Source organism: Hemitrygon akajei, chromosome 4, assembly GCF_048418815.1.
Source record: "Hemitrygon akajei chromosome 4, sHemAka1.3, whole genome shotgun sequence".
Classification (NCBI taxonomy): domain Eukaryota; kingdom Metazoa; phylum Chordata; class Chondrichthyes; order Myliobatiformes; family Dasyatidae; genus Hemitrygon; species Hemitrygon akajei.
The window spans coordinates 74,729,347-74,750,799 of NC_133127.1; the positions used below are offsets into that span (position 1 = coordinate 74,729,347).

The following is a 21,453-nucleotide window of genomic DNA, read 5'->3' on the forward strand; positions in this document are numbered from 1 at the left end:
CAGGGGCGTCATAGTGCTCAGAGAGGCTGTGCTGGAGGGAATGGTCGGAGGCTTGGAGGTTCGACGAACTTGGAGTCTGCTGCAGTCGGGGCGCTTTCACTGTGTGCTGTGTCTGTGAGGCTGGGTCCGATGGAGCTTTCATTGTGTGCTGCGTCTGCGAGGCTGAGTCCGGCGCCGTGGAAGTCCATAGCGGGGGTATTCCCTTCTGCCGCCTGCGTGGGATGACGAGTGTATCAGGACCCTGAGGACTTGTGGAAACTGTGTGGTGGTTTCTTTAGAACTTATAGTCTTTTAACATCTTTGGACTATTTTTACTGTGCCCATGGTCTGTTTTTTTTTAATCAATTATGGTATTGTCTGCACTGTTGTAACTATATGTTAACTATAACTATATGAAACTGTGGTTTAGTGTAGGTCTTGTAGCTTTAGTTTTTGGTTTGTTGGGTGGTAGAGTTTGTCTCTTGACTTGGTGTGTCTGGGTAATCATGTTTCGTCTGGTGGATTTGGAGCCCCTTTCCGGGGAACGCACTAAGATGGTAGCGCGATATTAATACGCGGCAGCCTCTCCGGACTCTGGATTTGGGGATTACCAAAAGTTATGTGGATTTTCTGGTGTAGTCTGTTTTGTCGTGTGCTTTTGTGATATCATTCTGGAGAACGTTGTCTCATTTTTTTAACTGCATTGCATTTGTGGTTTCTAAATGACAATAAACTGAAAGTGAACTGAACCTAGATATGAATAAGCATTTGATAGACTATTGGAATAGGTATGCTAATTGTTGTGAGGCTGCAGGCATCTTCTGCTGTGGCTTCTCTCACACCTACCTCCCACACTCTGAACTAAGCCACAACAATCACGTACTCGTGTACAGGTTCAAGCAGAGCAGGGTGTGCTAAGCAGACTCGCTCACACTCGGAGTATTCCTGTTCCTGATTGCTCTCCTGTCACAGCTGTTTCTGTGATACCCTCCCATACAGTTTTTATTTATTTTAACTTACAAACAGTTTTCAGAACAGAATCCTGTCATTACTGGAGGATTGCATGTAGATTGCTGATGAGTTCTAGTGCCAAGAAAAGCAGCACGGATGAATTTCTGTAGGTTGTAATCTCATGTAAAAATGGTGTGCCGCATAGCTAGATAAAACTGGTAAGAGAATAAAATATAGAGCAAGAGAATAGTCCCTGTTTCTATACTTGCATCATATCCCATGATCAAAAAGTGTATAAAAGTAGAAACACGAGCATTTAAGATCTAACTATGCTCTTGATTCTTGATGGATACTACTCTATGTGGAAGTATATTTGCATATGTTGAATAATTCTTGAAGGTTAAAGTGGAATAGTGCAGAAAATTGACATGAGGGTTAACCAGTTATGGTATGGTCCATGTTCACATTTTATGTGACCTCTGGGAACGAACGTTTTGTAAAAATTAGTAAATTTAGTACATTTTAAATCAGTTTTAATTGCTTTATTCTTCACGTACTTCATAGTCAGCATATTTGATAATCTTGTACCCATTATATTTTTACCAGGGGTCTGATTTATTATACAAGGTAGAAGTTCCTGGAATACCTAAAGTACTGGCGTTACACAGTGGAAATGGCGGTAAGTATAATACTGGAATCATGAGTAAAATTATAATAATAGTTTATTCTGCAATGATTGTATAATTGTGCCTATGAATTGTTTTTCACTACCTGCAACCATACTCCAATTGCAGTGCATGACATTGCAACACCATTTACTAAATTCGCTGAACAGGACTGGGAAAACTAGGTCCTTGCACAAGCATATCACTCAACTAACCTAATGTCATGAGAACGATATTGCATTTATACTCTAACACACACATAATTTGCTGGAGGAATTCACCAGGTCAGGCAGAATCTAAGGAGAAGAATAAAGAGTTAAAAGTTTTGAGTTGCGACCCTTCATTGGATGTTCTGACGAAGGATCTTAGCATGAAGCATCGACTCTTTATTCCTCTCCATAGAAGCTGATTAATGTGCTGAGGTCTGCCGGCATTTTGTGTGTGTAACTCTGGATTTCCAGCATCTGCAGAATCTCTTGCATTTATACTGTACCTTACTTTAATACTCAAGTGCAAAATTCCCAAATTGATGCTATTTGTGAAATAATACATCCTTGCTGCTGTAATCACCATTTGATTTCTAATTATTCTGACCATCTCAGCAATGAACTTTTTGTGTGTCAATTGAAGTGGAAAAGTAATGACAATGCTGCTACATGATTGCTGGTCAGGTTCTTTCCCAGAGTATTCATATTGTGCTTTTTTTATATCTCAAACACATGTTTTGTAAAACTGAAGGTGCATTTCCTTTGACTAACTCATTTTTATTTGTAAATGCTATGGTTTTGTATTAAACAAGAGAATATACTTTTCAATATTCTTAGGTGACTCTGGAGAAGAGCTAATATATGGAACTTCTGATGGTAAAATAGGACTGGTACAGGTTACTAAGAGTTCTCCAATACATCGGTGGGAAATCTCCAATGAGAAGAAAAGAGGAGGTAAGGGGTGTTTTGTATGTCCTTTTAAATGGGCTTGGTTAGAGAGAAGAAGTGTTTAATTTTTGCTAAAGGACATCACATAGTTCAACCTCCTGTTCTTGAAGCCTGGTGAGCCAACTAAATCCCATAAGGTCTAGTGCTAATATAAATAACAGAATTAAAGCAGAGTTAAAACAAGTAAGAGTCTTAATAACAAATAATTAATTTGAAACACAAGCGATTGAAATCATTTGAGTAGTCCCTACAAATTAATTCTTTTTAACATTTTTTCAATTTGATTTATTTTTGGATTGTCATTGACAATATGATTTCATGTGACTACCTTCAGAGTCGGATTTAACCTCAAAATATAATTAGGTAGAATACATCTGGTACGCAAGATCAATATCCCTTTTCCTTACCTGACAAATAGTCATGGTGAAATGCAATCCTGCACAAAATCAGCTTTAGGAAAATGTAGTTTATTTTCGTCTGTGGTTTCATTTTCAAATTCCTGAGAATTGAATATGTTTAGGGCTTTGAGCTTTTATCTGATCTAATCCAGGATGGTATGGAGAGCAGTTTTCTTGCCATGTTGCACAAAGCTGACAAAGACATATTTATTATCTAATTCTACCTGGCAAAGATATTTATTGTCAGATCCCAATTAGCCACTGTGTAGATTAGGAAATGGTGGGCCTATCTAAGCTACTTTTGTTCTTGTGGTGAAAATACAATTTTCTTGCTTTGTAAGAAAGGGAATTCAGAATCTTGAACTGGTTCTTGAAGAAATTGCAATATGTTTTCAAATCCAGTTGTTATTATAATTGAAACAGAATTGGAGAGAAAAGTTACAGAACTAATTGGTAATTTCTTTGAAAAATGAAACTGCAGCGAGAAAATTTTAATTATTTTTTGTATGCACTGCAGGTGCTCTGTGTGTTGACTACTATGATATTCTGGGAGATGGTGTCAGAGAGCTGCTTATTGGCCGTGATGATGGAATGGTGGAAGTCTATGGGTTTGATAACAATAATGAGCCTGTCCTTCGTTATGAACATGTAAGTCTTCAAAGCTTGAGAGAATCAAGCTGGCACTATGATTTTAGGTTAATGTGCTTCAATATTCAATGAATTGAAATTACACTTACACATCTGTGTTTTAAATTATGATCATCTTTCACTGGTGGTGTTGGTTAATATTTTAGTGCTTTTGCCTTTCCCTTTCTCATTCATGCTGTAGATGTTTTTATTTTTTGACTTAAATGCACTTTTCATTCTTTTGGTATCATTAGTAACCGGGTACAATATCTGCACTCCTAATACACAATTGAAAATGGTTTGCATGTTTCTTTAATTGAATCATATTTTTTCCTGTATTGATATTTATTTCATTGTTCTTAGCTATCTTTTTCCCCTTTTGCCACAGATGTTATCCTTAATGTTATTTTTATTATTTAAGTATCAACTTACAATAAAACTCTGGCCCTTTGGGATGTGATGGCGCCCGTGAATATTACTCCCATTATTACCCAAGCATGTTGTTAAAAATGTTACACAATGGTAATATAAGTTTTCCATTAAACCCAGTAAGTTTAGAGGGAGCATGGGAAACAGCCCCAGCGTGTTTAAAGGGAGTTCAGGAAATGGAACCCAGTGAACCAGATGCCAAACCATTAGGGTTTTCAAACAATTGGACAGCAAATTATTGGTGTTTTACTTTTGGCACAATATCCTATTCTAGCCCAGAAGAAATGATGTAAAAGAAAATAAAATTAATTTCCTTACTCAAATAGTAATTTCAGAAAATGATTTCAGTGGGAATGTTTTAATTATCTTTTCAATTCTTAACAAAAAGAGAATTACCAGCATACCAGAACTATAAATAAATGAGGGCACATGTGAGAAACAGTCTCAAAATTGGGGAAAAAAGGAAAATGATGCAGATAAATGCTTAATCCAAATAATTTGATTCTTCTATGGACTCTAATCCACATGCTGCGTGCTCGAACATATATATAGTGGTGCTAGAAAGTTTGTGAACCATTTAGAATTTTCTCTTTTTCTGTATAAACATGACCTAAAATGTGATCAGATCTTCACGGAAGTCCTAAAACTAAATAAAGAGAACCCAATTAAATAAATAGCACAAAAACATTTTACTTTATCATTTATTTATGAGAAAAATAATCCAACATTACATGTATTTGTTGGAAAAAGCATGTGAAACTTTGCTTTCAGTGACTGGTGTGAACCCCTTGTACAGCAATAAATTCAACCAAACATTTCGGGTAACTGTTGATCAGTGTTGTAGGTCGGCTTGGAGGAATTTTAGGCCATTTCTCCTTACAAAACTGCTTCAATTCTGGGACATTGGTGGGCTTCCTTGCATAAGGTGCTTGCTTCAGGTCCTTCCATAACATTTCAATAGGATTAAGGTCAGGACTTTGACTCGGCATTCCAAAACATGAAATTTTTTCTGCTTTTACCATTCTTTGGTAGACTGACTTAAGTGTTTGTTGTCTGGCTACATAACCCACTTTCACCTGAGCTTCAGTTCGTGATGGATTACCCTGACATATTCCTGTAGAATTTGCTGGTACAACTGAGAATTTATAGTTCAATCCATGATGGCACGCATCCTGGTCCCAAGTCAGCAAAGTAGGCCCAGACTATGACACCACCATGTTTCACAATTGGGATGAAGTTCTTATGCTGGAATGCAGTGTTTGCTTTTCACCAAACATAACACTTCTCATTTAAGCCAAGAAGTTCTATTTTGGGCTCATCAGTCCACAGAGCACTCTTCCAATAGCCTCTGGCTTATCCACATGGTCTTCCTCCACCATCAATGCTGCCGTCAACCACATCACTTCCATTTCACGCACATCTGCCCTCACCCCATCTTCCCGCCACCCTACCAGGGATAGGGCTCCTGTTGTCCTCACCTACCACCCCACCAGCCTCCGTATCTAGCACATTATTCTCAACAACTTCCGCCATCTCCAACAGGATCCCATCACCAAGCACATCTTTCCCTTCCCCCCTCCCCCCTCCACTTTCTGCTTTCTGCAGGGATTGCTCCCTACACGACTCCCTTGCCCATTTATCCCACCCCACCGATCTCCTTCCTGGCATTTATCCTTGCAAGTGGAATAAATGCTATACTTGTCCCTACGCCTCCTCCCTCACTACCATTCAGGGCCACTTCACCTGTGAGTCTGCTGGGGTCATGTACTATATCTGGTGCTCCTGGTGTGGGTTCCTGTATATGTAGATTGGGAGACTGCTTCACCGAGCACCTACACTCCATCCACCAGAAAAAACGGGATCTTCTGGTGGCCACCCATTTTATTTTCACATCCGATTCCCATTCTGGCATGTCATTGCATGGTCTCTACTGTCGCAATGAGGGCATACTCTGGTTGGAGGAGCAACACCCTGTAATTTGTCTGGGTATTCTCCAACCTGATAGCATGGACATCAATTTCTTTAACCTCTGGTAATGCCACTGCATCCCCCCCCTTCACCATTCCCCACTCCCTTTTCTCTCCCTCATCTTACCTCCTTGCCTGCCTATCATCTCCCTCTGGTGTTCCTCTCCCCTTTTCTTTCTTCCATGGGCATCTGTCCTCTACTATCAGATTTCACCTTCTCCAGCCCTGTATCTCTTTCACCAATCCACTTCCCAGCTCTTTACACCCCTCCCCTCCTCCTTCTGGTTTCACCTATCACCTTATGTTTCTTGCACCCCTTCCCCACCTTCTAACTCTGACTCCTCAGCTTTTGTTCTCCAGTCCTTATGAAGAGTCTCGGCCTGAAATGTTGACTATACTCTTTTCCATGTATGCTGCCTAGACTACTGAGTTCCTCTAGCATTTTGTTGTGTGTTGCTTGGATTTCTAGCATCTGCAGATTTTCTCTTGTTTGTGATTGGTCTTTAGCAAACTTTAGATGGGCAGCAATGTTCTTCTTGGAGCGTAATGGCTTTCTCCTTGCAATCCTGCCGTGCACACCATTGTTGTTCAGTATTTGCCTAATGGTGAACACTGACATTAGCCAATGCAAGAGAGGCCTGTAGCTCCTCAGATGTTATCCTGTGGTTCCTTGTGACCCCCTGGAATATTGCATGCCTTGCCCTTGGAGTGATTTTTGTTGGTCGAGCGCTCTTAGGGAGAGTAACAACAGTGTTGAATTTCTTCCATTTGTATACCATCTGCCTGACTGTGGATTAGTGGAGCCCAAACTCTTTAGAAATGGTTTTGTATCCTTTTCCATTCTGGTGAGCATCAACAACTTTTTTTTTGAGGTCCTCGGAAATCCCCTTTGTTCGAGCATGACACATTTCCAAAAACCTATGTGGTGAAGATCAGACTTTGATAGTGAAGAACCAAGTTTATGTTCTTTAAGTAGCACAGGGCCTCCCACACTCACACCTGATGGTTATCCCAATGATTGAAACCTCTGACTCTAATTTCTCTAAATGAACTGATAATCCCAGAGGTTCACACACTTTTTCCAACAAATATCTGTAATATTGGATTATTTATGGGCTGAGTGCAGGTCGGTGGGACTAGGTGAGAGTAAGCATTTGGCAGGGACTAGAATGGCTGAGATGGCCTGTTTCCGTGCTGTAGTTGTTATATGGTTAAGTATAATTTTTTGTGTTACTTATTTAATTCGGTTCTCTTTATCAAGTTTTAGGACTTGTGTGAAGATCTGATCACATTTTGTGTCATATTTAGCCAGAAATAGAGAAAATTCTAAAGGTTCACAAACTTCCTTGCACTTGCTGCATTTTGGTATGAAAATGTAAGCTTCGGATAAAGAGTTAAACTGAATATCAGATGGATCATGATATATGGGCTATTCCCAGTTGAACAATTGAGTTCACAATCTCTTGTCATGTGGTGAGCCAATGTCATGAAAAATTAGGAACTGTCACAGTGTAAAATTTAAATTAGGAGTGCAACTCATCTTAGCCAACTCCCGTAAAGACTGGTTAAATTTAGGGGAATACTTAGAAATTAAAAAGACATGAAAATATATTTTTAAAAGAAACTGAAGGATGAGGAAACACTGAATGGCATGGCTAACTCTGAACATTCTGCTAATGGAGCCCTGGGCACTTCTGTACCCATCTGGTTTCTGTTTCCTTTGTTGCCTGTCCAGAGGAGTCCTGTTTCCCACATTGCCTCTGAGTCCTCTGTTCCACTATTGGTTATTGTGGTATATAACATTTAAAATGATAGATTTCCTACATACCTGGAAGGAAAAGAAATGAGCAGGGTTATGGGTATGTTATTTTAAGCTATAATCATATACTACATGCTGCCCCCATATTCTAGGAACAATTCTGGTAGCCATTTATGGTTCCAGCACATACTGGGATGTGGGGAGAAACTGGAGCCATTACAGGAAGCCTGTGAGTTACACAAGGAGAAAGTGTGAATTCCATACCGAGGGCACCCGAGAATAAGATCAAACTGCAGTTTGAAGCTGCACAGAATAACTGCTGAGCCACCTAGTATGAGTTTGCTTGTTACCCCTTTCTGTGAAAGGAAACTTGTAGAGCTACTTTATCATTTGTTGATATTTTCATATCACCTTTAGAAAATTATGAGCTGCAAATTTAGATGTTAGTGGAGTATTTAAAATTGAATTTTGCACTTTCCAGGCTTTGTCTGAAAGCATCACTTCAATTCAAGGAGGATGTGTTGGAAAAGAAGGCTTTGATGAAGTTTTGACAGCTACGTACACAGGTATGTAAGTAACCATGGTAACTTTTCTATTTCCACATTTCATGATTTTTTTTCCATGAAGCAAAATTTAATCTGTTACTCCTTGAATAGCTAAATAGTGGAATCTAAAGCTGGAGATGGTATAAGATATTATAAAGTTATTAGTATTTGCTTGTTGAAGAAGTTGATATTGAATGGGTTTTAGCATTGAAGCTCTTCCAGTGTCAGCCGTATTGACTGATTTTTTTAAAACGTACTGGCATCTATTATCTGTGAATAAACTTTATTCTTGATTGGTTGCCAAGAAGCAGCCTTTCCCACTTTCTGTCCTTAAGATGTTTGAGCATTTTAATGTTTAACCTGTCTATCTCAGACTTTCTCTGCAAGCATTTCTCTTGGCTGATTTCATTTCAAGATTATACCTTGAATGCATAATTTTCCATTTTCTGAGAGTAGACCCACCCATGGTAGGTTCAGTCTGATGTCCAACAGAGGAGGTTTTTGAGATTAGGATAGTGTCAATCTTATCTAAAGCTTTAAACAGTAAAGAAGAATGAGGAGAGTTGAGATACAATATCACAGTGGATGTAATTTTCAATGTTGTTAAGATCAATGTCACTTCCTTTCCAGTAGAAGAAAACTGATGGGAGATGTTCAAACGTGGAACTTCAGGAAAGATAGATATTTGTGAAGTATCAATGCCATCACTGACTTTGCCAAGGAGAGTAAAGAGCAAGTGATGGGATTTTAGAGGAGATGGTAGTAAGGAAAAAGTGAGGAGTCAATTCATTGTACTCAGACAGTTGGAAATATTTACAATGTCATTGAGTTTGTGGAACAGGAAGGAAGGTTTGGTGCTCAGCAATTTAATGGATTAAGGTTAGAGAGCAGGAGGTGGGCAGATGTACAAGTGAAGTGACCTTAGGAGAAGCTTCTTGGGAAAAGAGGAGGCATGTCACAGATTAGCTTGGCAGATGCCTTGTTCATTTGTATGTATATTTTTGCTGCATCTAAACCATACCTCAATTCCTTTTGAAGTATTACATACTAGCCGCAATATGCTAATTCAATTTTTCTTGCAGTTTTGTGTATCAAGATGTCTTTTGTTAAAATGATAAACTGGCAGAAGAAGATTGATACCAATCTAAATCATCTGTTGGAAGTTGCCATTCTTTTGAAAGAATGTCCACAGATTGCACAAATTTGTTTTTCAAATGTATTTACAAGAACTGCTTTTATATTTTAAGCTAAAACTTGGAATTTTTTCCAATACCTTTTTGATGGTGAAAGAAATTAAGCTCAAGTTAGTTTTCCTATAGCTTTGCTCATAAATAAAATACCAATGATTGGTGTTCTTGGAATTGCTGATTTTATTTTTCTCTGCTGAAATAAATTTTCTGTTTATGTTGTTTAATCCATAGGGTGGGTGACGGCTCTAACTACAGAGCCAGTTCAGAGAGAGCCAGGGCCTTGTGATGATGTGAAGATAAGCCAGGATATTCAGAATAAAATCATGAATATGAGGTCTGAAATAATAGTCGTGTTTACATTTTGCCTTTTGTGTTGTATTTTGAGAAGTATTTTAAATAAAAGTAGTATGTTGTAACAACAAGGACAGATTAAATCTGCACAGGTGAAACAAAATTTCTTATGATGCAATATTTGGTAATGTTTACACAGTTTTTCTTAACAGTCACACTGAGAGAGCGGTATTTGGATAGCTGTAAATAAATAGAGAATCAGTGACAAACTGGATGTACCTTCCATAAATGATTCCCACATCTGCATGGATTTCAGCAAAGCACCTCACATCAGCATTATTAATCTTTGCAGTTGTTGGTTTATATTTGACAGGGATAGTTAAATTTTTGGATTATTTTTGTTTCAAATATGCAACACAAGCTCTAAGAAAATATCTTTCTTTCCACTTCGGTACCATTTTTGAATGGTTTATAGTCCCGCAGGTCCTCATAGTTCTCAGGTACCTTGCCCAGCTAAGAGTTTCATGTTGTGTTTAAGTAGAATATTTGCCAGGGATTCTTGGTTACTGAGTATGATCTTTTCCAGAATATCCACAAACCTGTACTTTCCTTCAAAATCAGTAATTAGCTTCAGATCTAATATTCCCTTGCATTCTAGTGCACTTTAAAAGAATTCATAATTTTGGAAACCTCTATTAAATATTTTATTGTGTTCACTGTTCAAGTGATTTGTATTATGTAAATAACTGGCATTAGCTGTACTGCTCTTCCAGATAGATGACCTGATCTTACTACTTTATCTGTATTGCCTGGTTTAAAAATATATATATTTTGCATTGTCTTTTCAGGTATACTGTAATATTATATTTTTCTGTTTATGCAGATTACTTTTTATTTTATCATTCTTGTAATTTTCAAACTTTATAATGTTGTTGTTCTAATTTGTTGAATGAGCTCTTGAGAGTTCTGTTTTCTGAAATGTACACTACATAACAATTAGAATCCCTAAAACCACACTTGGCATCGTATCATATTGTTCTTCTTTAAAGTATTCTAGAATCAGACAAGAGCGATGTTTCATTGCTTAGTTATATAGTTGATATTTGTATCTTTAGTTGCTTTTGACTTTTATTTACCTTCTATGCTATTGTCTTCTCAAGTACAGATTACTTATAGAAACAGATGTTAACTAGTCATCTGGGACTTGGAAAATCTGATCATCAAAGAAGACGTTATTCTGTAAATTTTAGAAGAACTGGTTTATAACCCAATGTCCTTTTCTTATCTTGGGACATGAAGTTAAACATAGGATTCCTTTCTTCATTAGGGTGGAGTTGGACCAGTTACAATTAAAAGTGCTTCAAGAGCGTGAGAAGTACCACCAGTCAGCACATTCAAGTGGTGCAGTTTCAGCAGTGCCTGTGTTTAATGTTAATGACAAGTTTATTCTGAACAGTGATGATGCGAGCTACAGCCTGACCCTCGAAGTGCAGACTGCTATTGACAGTTTGTTGCTTCAGGTAAGTGAATCAAGTTGTAGCATTAGAGCTCTTGTGTTCTCTAGAGAGAAGTTTGGTTGATAATTTTATTTTTATATCAACTTTAATGTAAAACTAAACTTAATTTTGGTTTTTGTGCTTTATTTTCTATTTGCTTCTGTTCACAGAGTGATGTCCCAATTGATCTACTGGATGTAGACAAAAATTCAGCTGTGGTTAGCTTCAGTGGCTGTGATGCAGAGGTATAAAATATATAAGATTAATTGAAAAAACTGAAATATTGATACTGATATCAAACTAAGACTCTCACTGAAATGTTTTTTTTAATTTGGATATATAGTACGGTAATTTTTAGAACCAGAGATCATGTTCGAAATTTACTACTTTATCTACTTTGTGTCAGGTGGTAGTTACTGCTAAGATTAAGACTTGGAACAAATGCTGATTTGGATTCCAAATTGTGTTCCTGATTCATTGATTATTTAAGTACACTGCCTTCTGCACCAGTGGTGAATGCCTAATTTTGTTGACTCATTGGATTTCAGGGAAAATATTAACTACTTCTGAATCGACAGAGATTATTCTTGACATCTGTGATTTTTTTGTACTTAATTTTCAGGTCTAAATGATTCTTCACAAGCATGCATTGTATCAGACCAGTCACATTATTACCACAATGTTAGGAGGCATCATAATTACTTTCTAAATGGAATATGTTACATTTAAATCATTCTTTATTCTCCCCAGTAATGTTCACGTTATAATTCTCATTTCTATAGAAGTTAAATCATTTGACCATGAAGTAAATCTAATGACACCATTTTCTTTTACAGTATACAGTACAAAATAATTTTTTTTCTGGAGTGAAACATGATTGCAACCAGACCCTAGTAGGCATTGGTCACCCTTGGGCCCAGCAGGTGTATTAGATGTCATCTTTCTCTGTGCAGTGATTCTTTTGGAGCATCAGAGGGAAAGATGTACTGTCGTTTCTGTGGTGGTCCATTTGAATTTGTAGGCCATTATATCTGATTTACAAATATTTGAATTTGAAACAAAAATATGGGACAAATAACTAATGTGTTGGTGGGAGAATAATTAAGAACAATTTCTGGATTACTTCCTATTACTTCCTAATTACTTCCTATTACATGCTAGTGAGGGTAGAAACTGAACAATAGCTCAGTTGGCCAAGGAGCAGGTGCAAGGGCAGGGACTGAAGATCTTTGTTGGATCCAAGATGGTGCTGAACTGCGACCTCCACTGATTTGCATCTCAGATTTACTTGTATTTGTTTAATGTTCATGTAGCCCCCTGGTTAACCTCAGGCTCGCTCAGCTCGCTCTTGTCTAGGGGGAGCAGCCTTCGGCCCCGCCAAACTGGATAATCATCTTGTGTGGATGCTGTGTGATGTCCCCACCCCGCCAATTAACAGACAGTACACCATATGCGATTAAATGATTACACTTTATAGAGATTACTGAAACTAAGTGATTAATAACGATACAGTATATATGAAGGAAAAGAAAATAAAGAAAAGGCGCCAAAACTTATCAAAGTCCAAACCACTTCGTGCACAACCATTGGAGGTCAATTAACGAAGTATTCTGGCCACCATTCGATCCCCTCAGACCTCCTCAACTCGCAGCTCAGGACCACCCGAAGTGATTAACCAAGCACCCCTGGCATGTCTGTCTTTGTCTCCTCTCCTCGCCAAACCTCCTGGCCTCGGACCCCCACTTGGTGTCCGTTCCGTCACCCAGCTTACAGCATCGCATCCGCTCTCTCTCTCACCCCCTCGCACCGACTCCCCAAAAGCCTGCCAACAATAGCTTACAGACTCAGAAGAGAGAGAATAACGTTAATCCCAATTGGTTAACAAATGAATACAATTCTCGTTATCAGTAAATTCTAAACCCAAACAAATTGCGAGGAAAAAGCACTTATCATAACAAAGAAGCATTCCTACTTTCAGAAGTACAGAAGACAAGGCCTGTTGGTTGGAGTGAAGTCTCTGAATCTCTGCGAGTCCACAGGGGAAGTAGAAGTCCAATGTTGGCAAGCCCGAGTCTGAGCCCGCTGGAGGCCAAAGATGATGGTCTATCCTGGGGTTAAAGCTCTGCATACATGTGTGGGTGGGAGAGAAGAATGGGACTTGTTTTGTTGCTTGTTATGATTTGTGTTATTCTGTCAACATTGTGGGTATGATGTGTTGGCAACAGAAGATAAGGCAGGCTGCCCCCAGCACATCCTCAGGTGTGTTGGTTGTTAACACAAACAACACATTTCACTACTTTCAATGTATGCATGATAAATAATCTTGAATCTTTGATCATTGGGATCTCTTCTAGGGTAAGGGTGACCTGTATAAGAGAGACAGGTGGCACCTGAACTGGAGGTAGACCAATATTGTTGCTGGAAGATTTGCTAATGCTGCTTGGGAGGGTTTAAACTAGAAAGCGAGGGTTGGAGCCTAGAGCAAATGAGTGGCTGATTCTCTAATCAAGGGATAAAACTAGCCAATAGGAGCAAACTTGGTCATCAGGATAGACAGGAACACAGTGAAAGGAGAGGAAAGACCATTGGCAAAAGGCATTGAATTCAGGCTGTAGATTGGCTCTGTGGACTGGCGTAAGATAGCCATAACAAAAACATAGCTAAAGGAAGGGCAGAACTACCTTTTGAAGGTATCCTCTATGGTGGCGAGGCTTGCGCCTATGTTGGAGCTGGCTGAATCTTTAACTCTGAAGCCTCTTAAAATCCTGTGGTTTGATGCCTGCATACCAGAAGGTGATGCAACCAATCAGAATGCTCTCCATGGTACATCTGTAGGAATTTTCTAGAGTCTTTGGTGAATTATATCATAGGGTGTTGGCACGTGGCCTAGTGGTTAAGGCGTTTGTCTAGTGATCTGAAGGTCGCTAGTTCGAGCCTTGGCTGAGGCTGCGTGTGTATCCTTAAGCAAGGCACTTAACCACACCTTGCTCTGCAACGACACCGGTGCCAAGCTGTATGGGTCCTAATGCCCTTTCCTTGGATAACATTGGTGGCATGGAGAGGGAAGACTTGCAGCTTGGGCAACTGCCGGTCTTCCATTTAGAAAAGATCATGAAAAAAACCCTGCCCAGGCTTGTGCCCTGGAAACTTTCCAAACTATCGAGACTAATGGAGGCCTACACAATACACATATTATAGGACCCCCAGTGGACACCAGGAATTGGAGGAGCAGATGTGTATAAAGATTACAGTTAGTTAAAAACATAATAGAGTAGTATTAGTGAGAGATTTTAACTTCCCTAATATTAACTGGGCCACCATAGTGTAAAAGGGTTGAAAGGAGTGGGATTTGTGAAATGTGTCCCAGAAAGCTTCTTTTATCAGTACATAGAGGGACCTACTGGAGAGGCTGCAACACTGAACAACCTCCTGAAGAATGAGATAGGGCAAGTTGGTGAGCACTTTGGTGTGTATAGTTTTATCAGTTTTAATATGGTCATTGAGAAGTATAAAGCCAGTTCAGCAGTTAAGGCCTGAATTGAGGCAGAGAAAATTTTGGAGCCATTAGGCCAGTTCTTACAGTGGTTGATTGGTGGAGATTATTTCCAGGGAAATGAACACTAATACCAAGAGGGAGACCTTTAAAGATGTGAAGTTAAGAATTCAGGGCCTTCATATTCTTGTCTGGGTGAAGGGCAAGGCTGGCAGGGTTAGGAAACCCATGTTGACGAGAAATGCTGACACTCTTGTTAAGTAAAAGAGAGGAGCTTTACCTGTACTTAAGCAGTTGGGAACTAGTAAATCTAGTCTGGCAGATGAGATGAAGTAAAATCCCAAGGGATTATGTAAGCATATTAAGAGTAAAGAGATTAGCTTTATTTGTCATATGTACATCAAAACATACAGTGAACAACCAATACAGTCGGGATTTGCCGGGGGCAACCCACAGGAGTCGCCACGCTTCCAGTGCCAACATCACATGTCGGCAGCTTCCTAACCAATATATCTTTGCAATGTGGGAGAAAACTGGAGCACCCAAAGGAAACTTACACAATCACGGGAAGAGCATTCAAGCAGACAGCAGCAGGAATTAAACTCTGATTGATGATTGCTGCCACTGTAAAATATTGTGCTAACCCCTACGCTACTGTGCTGGCTATTGAGAGAACAGTCCATAGTTGTCTGTGTGTGGAACCAAAGAAAATAGGTGAAAATTTTAATAAATATTTTTCATCACTTTTTATTGTGAAGAAAATAGTGGAAGTTAAGGGAATGGGGCAAATGAGTGATTTTGACTTGGACCATGTACAAATTAGCAGGGAAGAGGTATTGGAGTCCTTAAAGTGTATTTGGGTGAATAAATCCCCAGGGCCTGAACTGGTGCATTCTCGGACATTGTGGGAAGCAAGAGAAGGAATTGTTGAGGCCTTTGCAGAGATTTTTGCTTCACCCTCTGGCCACAGGTAGTGAAGTTCCAGAGGACTGGTTAATGGCTGATATAGTATCATTGTTTAAAAAGTGTACGGAAGACAATCAGGACCATCAGGCCAGTGAGCCTGACATCAGTGGTTGGTAAATTGTTGAGGGGGTTTGGGTTGCTGAGGGACAGGATTTACCAACATTTGGGGAGCTGTCTGATGTGGGACAGTTAAATTTGCTTTATGCATGGGAAGTCATGTCTGACAAATCTCTTGGAGGAGGTAACCAAGAGGGTAGCTGAGCGTAAGGCAGTAGATGTTGCCTACATGGATTCAACAAGGCTTTTGATGAGCTCTCTCATGGCAGGCTAGTCTGGAAGGTTAGATCACATAGGATCCAGGGTGAGATATTAGATTGGATTCATAATTGGCTCACTGGTAGGAAGCAGAGAGTGATGGTCAAAGGTTATTTCACAGACTGGAGGCCTATGTCTAGCAGTGTACCAAAGAAGTCAGTGCTGAGACCTTTGTTGTCTGCAATTTATATAAATGATTTGGATATGAATGTATAATGATTTGGATCTGGATGATACAAAAATAAAACGTTGAACATGATGACCACTATCAGTCCAGAACTGGAAAGGTTTTCTAGTTAGCTGATCTTCCCTGTCAGCTGGGAACCATTCCCAATACTCGGTACGTGGGAGCAACTTGTTTTGGTAGCAAAAGTTACACAAAATGCTGGAGGAACTCAGCAGAGCATGACAGGAATGAAAGGGTTGATGTATGAGGAATGTTTGATGGCTCCGGGCCTGTACTCACTAAAGTTTAGAAGAATAAGGGAGTATCTCTTTGAAACCTACTGAATATTGAATGGCCTGGGAAGGCCTGGATAGAGAGAACCGTGGATGGACTAACCAGTAATGGAGGAACCCTGCAGTATCCAAAGTTCTTGGAGTAGAATTGTCTTTCGATGGTAAAAAAAAACAAAATTACAAAGAAAAATAATCACCTTTGGTTGGCCCTTGAGAGGCCGCCATTTTACTGGAACACACACACAGCTAGCAATTAACCCATTAAACAAGGGGGTCTATGGACCCCAGGTTAGGAGCCCCTGGAATAGAGGGATGCCTATTTTGAACAGAGATGAGAAATTTCTTTAGCTAGAGGGTAGTGAATCTGTGGAATTCATTGCTACAGATGGCTGTAGAAGCAAAGTCATTGAGTATATTTAAAGCAGAGGTTGATGGGTTCTTGATTTGTCAGGCTGTTGTAGGTTACGGGGAGAAGGCAGGAGAATGGGATACGGAGAGATAATAAATAGATAGTGTAGAATGTTGTGAAAAATTACTAGGGGGTCTTGATCAGCTTGGTTTGTGGTCTGAGGATTGGCAAATGGCTTTCAATCAAGATAAATATAAGGTATTACATTTTGGGAGATCAAACCATGTTAAGATTTATACAATGAATGGTAGAGCCCTGGGGATTGTTGTGGAACAATGTGACCAGGAATGCAAGTGGATATTTTGTTGAAAACGGTGTTACAGGTAGTTTAGGTGGTGAAGAAGGCATTTGACATGCTGGCCTTCAAGAGATTTAAAAGGGGCAGCTTCTTCATGCAAAGGATGATGTTTATTTGGAATGAGTTGCCAGAAATAATAGTTGAGGTGGGCACAATAGCAACATTTAAAAGCCATCTAGGTAAGTGCATGGAGAGAAATAATTTAGAGTACTATTGACCAAACATCAGCAGATGGAACTAGCTTGCTGGGTATCGCAGTTGACATAGATGAGCTGGACCAAAGGACCTTGTTCCATGCTGTATCACTGTGATAAAGGAAGGGAAGCATCAGAGAATAATGTTCCATTGTGAAATGTGAAATTAAAACTAAGCTGAAAACTAATAGTAGGCGGGTGTAAGGTTTGAACAGACCTTGAAGTATACATAAAGTATATTGGTGATGTGAAAGAGATTAAAAGAGCTAAGATACACTTTTTTTAAAAAAAAGTCAGATGATATGTAATACTGTTAGCTTTTAGGAGATGCTGTAACTTTTAGTCTGTTTTTAAAATAGTCTCATATTTGCAACTTGTATTTTTTTTCATAGCAGAATGGTAATTTTCTCCTGGCTACTTATCGATGCCAAGCAAATACCACCAGGTTGGAACTAAAGGTTTGTAAAGTCATAAAATATCTTATGATGATGGAATTTCATACAAGTTTACGAAAATTAGACCTACAATGTATGTGATAGTCTAATCTCAGCCTTGTAATACAGCTTATATCTAGGAGATCAAATTTATTATTGACAAATTATTTTATATTATTATTTTAATTTTTCTACCATTTTAGGGTTTTATTTTAATAGCTATTATTTTAATTAATCAGTTGAAGTAACCTTTATAGTTTCCAAATATCCTTTGATGTTGATATATAGCTTTGATAGAAGGATAAGTCTCCACTCCCACGTTCACATCTTCAATTCCTGTGAAAGGCTATTTTGGGGGCTGCCCCCACATAAAATATTGATTGATATCAACTGAAGTCTTGTGATGACTCCAAAATATGGAGGGAATCAGCTTGTTCTGTCAAGTAAGGGTGAGCAGGATCATGAGTAGCAAGTTTGGGTAAAGGGTAGAATACAACTCAAATTGGCTCATTGTATTTTAAATGCATTGTTTTCAATCCCATAATTGATCAAGGAATAGCACAATTGTTTGCGTTTGTTGTTTTGTCAATATTTATCCCTCAATAAATAAAATTTCTAGTCAATATACTTACCTTTTTATTAATAGTGGAATCTTGTTGTTTCCTACACCACACACACTACCACAATAACTGCAATCATTTGTAACCATTTTAGTATTTCCTGAAAGGCACAACATAAATGTGACTTATTCCTAAACCATTTTATAATATGTGGAATCTTCTCATAGATTGAACTCATTCCAAGAATACTGAATTCGATATGTCAATTAACATTTGAGATTCAAGTACCAGGTTCATATTTAAGAATAGCCATGAAATAGACTAGCTTTCTGCCTGTTTCCCAAATATGATTATCTGTAATAATTTATTATAAAGCCATTAAGAGGTATGTTAGCAATGAAAATAACAATCTTCTGGGGGTTTTTTTCCAAGCCCTCAAGTAGCATAGGTGCTTTGGAGAATTAATTTAATATACCAATGTATAACAGTTTCAAATTTGTGACTCTAAAGGCAGGGGTATATAGAATAAGATGTCTTTTCAGACGATAAACTTCACTTTCTTTTTACAGATTCGTTCAATTGAAGGGCAGCATGGAACATTACAAGCTTACATTACTCCACGGCTCCAGCCTAAAACATGCCGGGTCCATCAGTATCAGATCAAACCATTATCACTCCACCAGAGGACACATATTATTGATCATAACAGGTAGATTAATAATATGAGAAGTAATAGAGTTATAGAGTAATACAGCACAGAACAATGCCCACCATATCTATGCTGACCAGCAGCCATCATCTTGTAGCATTTATAGTATACAAAATGGTAGCGCACAGAGATCTGTGGCTTCTCCAGTTCCCAACAATGGTGCTAGTTTTAAATTCTTAGATAGCATTTTGAAGTGTCTGGTCAGGGATTTCAGACAACCAAAGCTCTGTGAATATAGCACCACTGAACTCTTAGACCAAATTACTTTTAATCTGCCAGCACCAGAGTTATTAGAGGTGCTCAATGGACACCAAACTTAGTGACAGTGACTTGGCCTAGGCAGCTCAGCTGGAGAAGCGGCAGAAGCAGGCAGTGTGAGAGGAAATAGAAACGTGGTAAAAGTCGGGGCACTAGCTAGGCTGAAAGCTAACCCGACCAAGCTGGTGGTGCCATCATTTTTCCTGGCAATGTCCGCTTGATAGAAAATAAAATGGACTTGCTGAAACTGAGAATGAATGCACAGAAAGAGATGAGAAACTGCTGCATTCTGGTTTTCATCAAAACGTAGCTTAACAACAATTTGCCTGATGGTTCATCTTGTTAGGGAACTCCCTGTTAGGGAAATCCAAAGAAGGTGGTCTCTGTGAGTACATTAACAAAGGTTGGTGCATAAACTCATCTGGCCGTCACGGTTCTGGGGCCATTGAATATCTTACAATTAAATGCTGCCCATATTACCCAATCAGGGAGTTTGCTGTTGTGTTCATCAACACTATCTGCAAACGCCAGAGATGCACTGGGAGAGCTTGACGGTGTCATCAGCACTGTACAACAGTGGTCCCCAACCACTGCCGCGGACCACTGCTCTACAAAACAAGTTCTCTTCATATTTGCAGGAGACTTCAATCATGATAACCTGTAGGACATTCTACCCAAATTCCACCAACATGTTACCATGGCCACTAGGGGAACAAACAGACTGGGCCATATATATACAAACAGACGCTAAGCATTCCCACATCCTTATTTTAGCCTCTCTGACCATATCTCCATAATGTGAGTCCCAGCATGATGAAAATGGAGGAACTAGATAAGAGGACCATCGTTGAATAGCTTAAGGAGGCATTCTCTATCTTCAGGACTGTTTTAAAGGACTAATTGGCAGATGTTCAAGGAGGCTGCCGCAAATGGGGAAGACACTGCTCTGAGACCTCGTCTATTATGGCCACATCTGTAAGTGTGTAGAGGACGTTGGTACCTCAAGAACAGTCATCTCACAACCCAACCAGAAGCACTGGCTGAATGCAGAGGTGCACTCCCTACTAAAAGTTTGGGACACTGCTTTCAAGTCTGGAGACAGAACATCTCTTGGAGCAGCCAGGAGAATCCTCATCTTGGGCATCAAGAGGGCAAAGATTTACCTAAAATTCAGGAACACCTGTCCGATAACATTCAGCAGTGTATGTGGTATTACTGACGACGTGAGAAGGACTTTGCAGAGAGTCAACCCACCCCCCCCACCACCCCACAAGACAGCCGGATCAGATAACATCTCAGGCTGAGTATTCAGGGAGTGTGCCTGCCAGTTCACTGACATCTTCTTTTCTTTTTTTTTTTTTTTTTTTTTTTTTAAACTTTTTTTATTGTTTTCAAATAGTTACAAAATAAAAGTGTATGAGAAAAAAAAAATGTTACCCAGCCCCCCTCCCCTTAACCCCTCCCCCCTAACATCCCTAAAAAAAAAGAAAGAGAGAAAAAAAAAAGGAATGCCTGGATATTGGAAGATCCCCACACGCTCCACGGAGTTCGTAATAACTTTGGTGTATGCATTTATTTCTTTCCCCAAGTAACCAATTATTTCATCTTCGGAGCACCTATATATTTAATCCTGTCTTTTGTAAATAAGGGCGCCAAATTTTCAAAAATGTTTCATATTTATCTCTTAAATTGTAAGTGATTTTTTCAAGTGGAATACAGCCATAAATTTCGTTCTTCCAACGATCTATACTTAGATATGTATCCGATTTCCAAGTCACTGCAATAGCTTTTTTGGCTACTGCCAATGCAATTTTTATAAATTCTTTCTGATATTTATTCAATCTGGATATCGGTTTTATCCCTTCAATATTACCTAGTAAAAGTAATGTTGGGAACACTTCTCTCATTCAGGCTGCAATCGCCTCATGCTTCAAATCTGCCACTGTCAATCCTGTATCTAAGAACTCTATATCTTCAGAACTAAACGACTACATCCCAGTGGCACTGACACCAGTTATCATGAAGTGCTTTGAACGGCTGATGATGGCACATATCAAAAACACCTTTCTTGCTACACAGGACACTCACCAATATGCTTACTGACAGAACTGCTCTACGACAGATGC

The 21,453-nt window shown here is 39.1% G+C and overlaps 1 protein-coding gene across 3 annotated transcripts in view; it reads left to right on the top strand.

Moving 5' to 3' along the window:
• The window catches only part of bbs7 (Bardet-Biedl syndrome 7), a 57,907-nt gene that overhangs the window by 22,151 nt on the left and 14,303 nt on the right, over window positions 1-21,453 (top strand). For 2 of the 3 annotated variants that reach the window (XM_073042856.1, XM_073042854.1), the window contains exons 6-14: window positions 1,537-1,609; window positions 2,420-2,536; window positions 3,446-3,576; window positions 8,192-8,276; window positions 9,677-9,779; window positions 11,064-11,256; window positions 11,403-11,477; window positions 17,759-17,824; window positions 18,930-19,069. In XM_073042856.1, the coding sequence (XP_072898957.1) occupies window positions 1,537-1,609; window positions 2,420-2,536; window positions 3,446-3,576; window positions 8,192-8,276; window positions 9,677-9,779; window positions 11,064-11,256; window positions 11,403-11,477; window positions 17,759-17,824; window positions 18,930-19,069 (983 nt within the window). The remainder of the gene's footprint in view (window positions 1-1,536; window positions 1,610-2,419; window positions 2,537-3,445; window positions 3,577-8,191; window positions 8,277-9,676; window positions 9,780-11,063; window positions 11,257-11,402; window positions 11,478-17,758; window positions 17,825-18,929; window positions 19,070-21,453) is intronic. The other variant, XM_073042855.1, reaches the window with a different exon arrangement.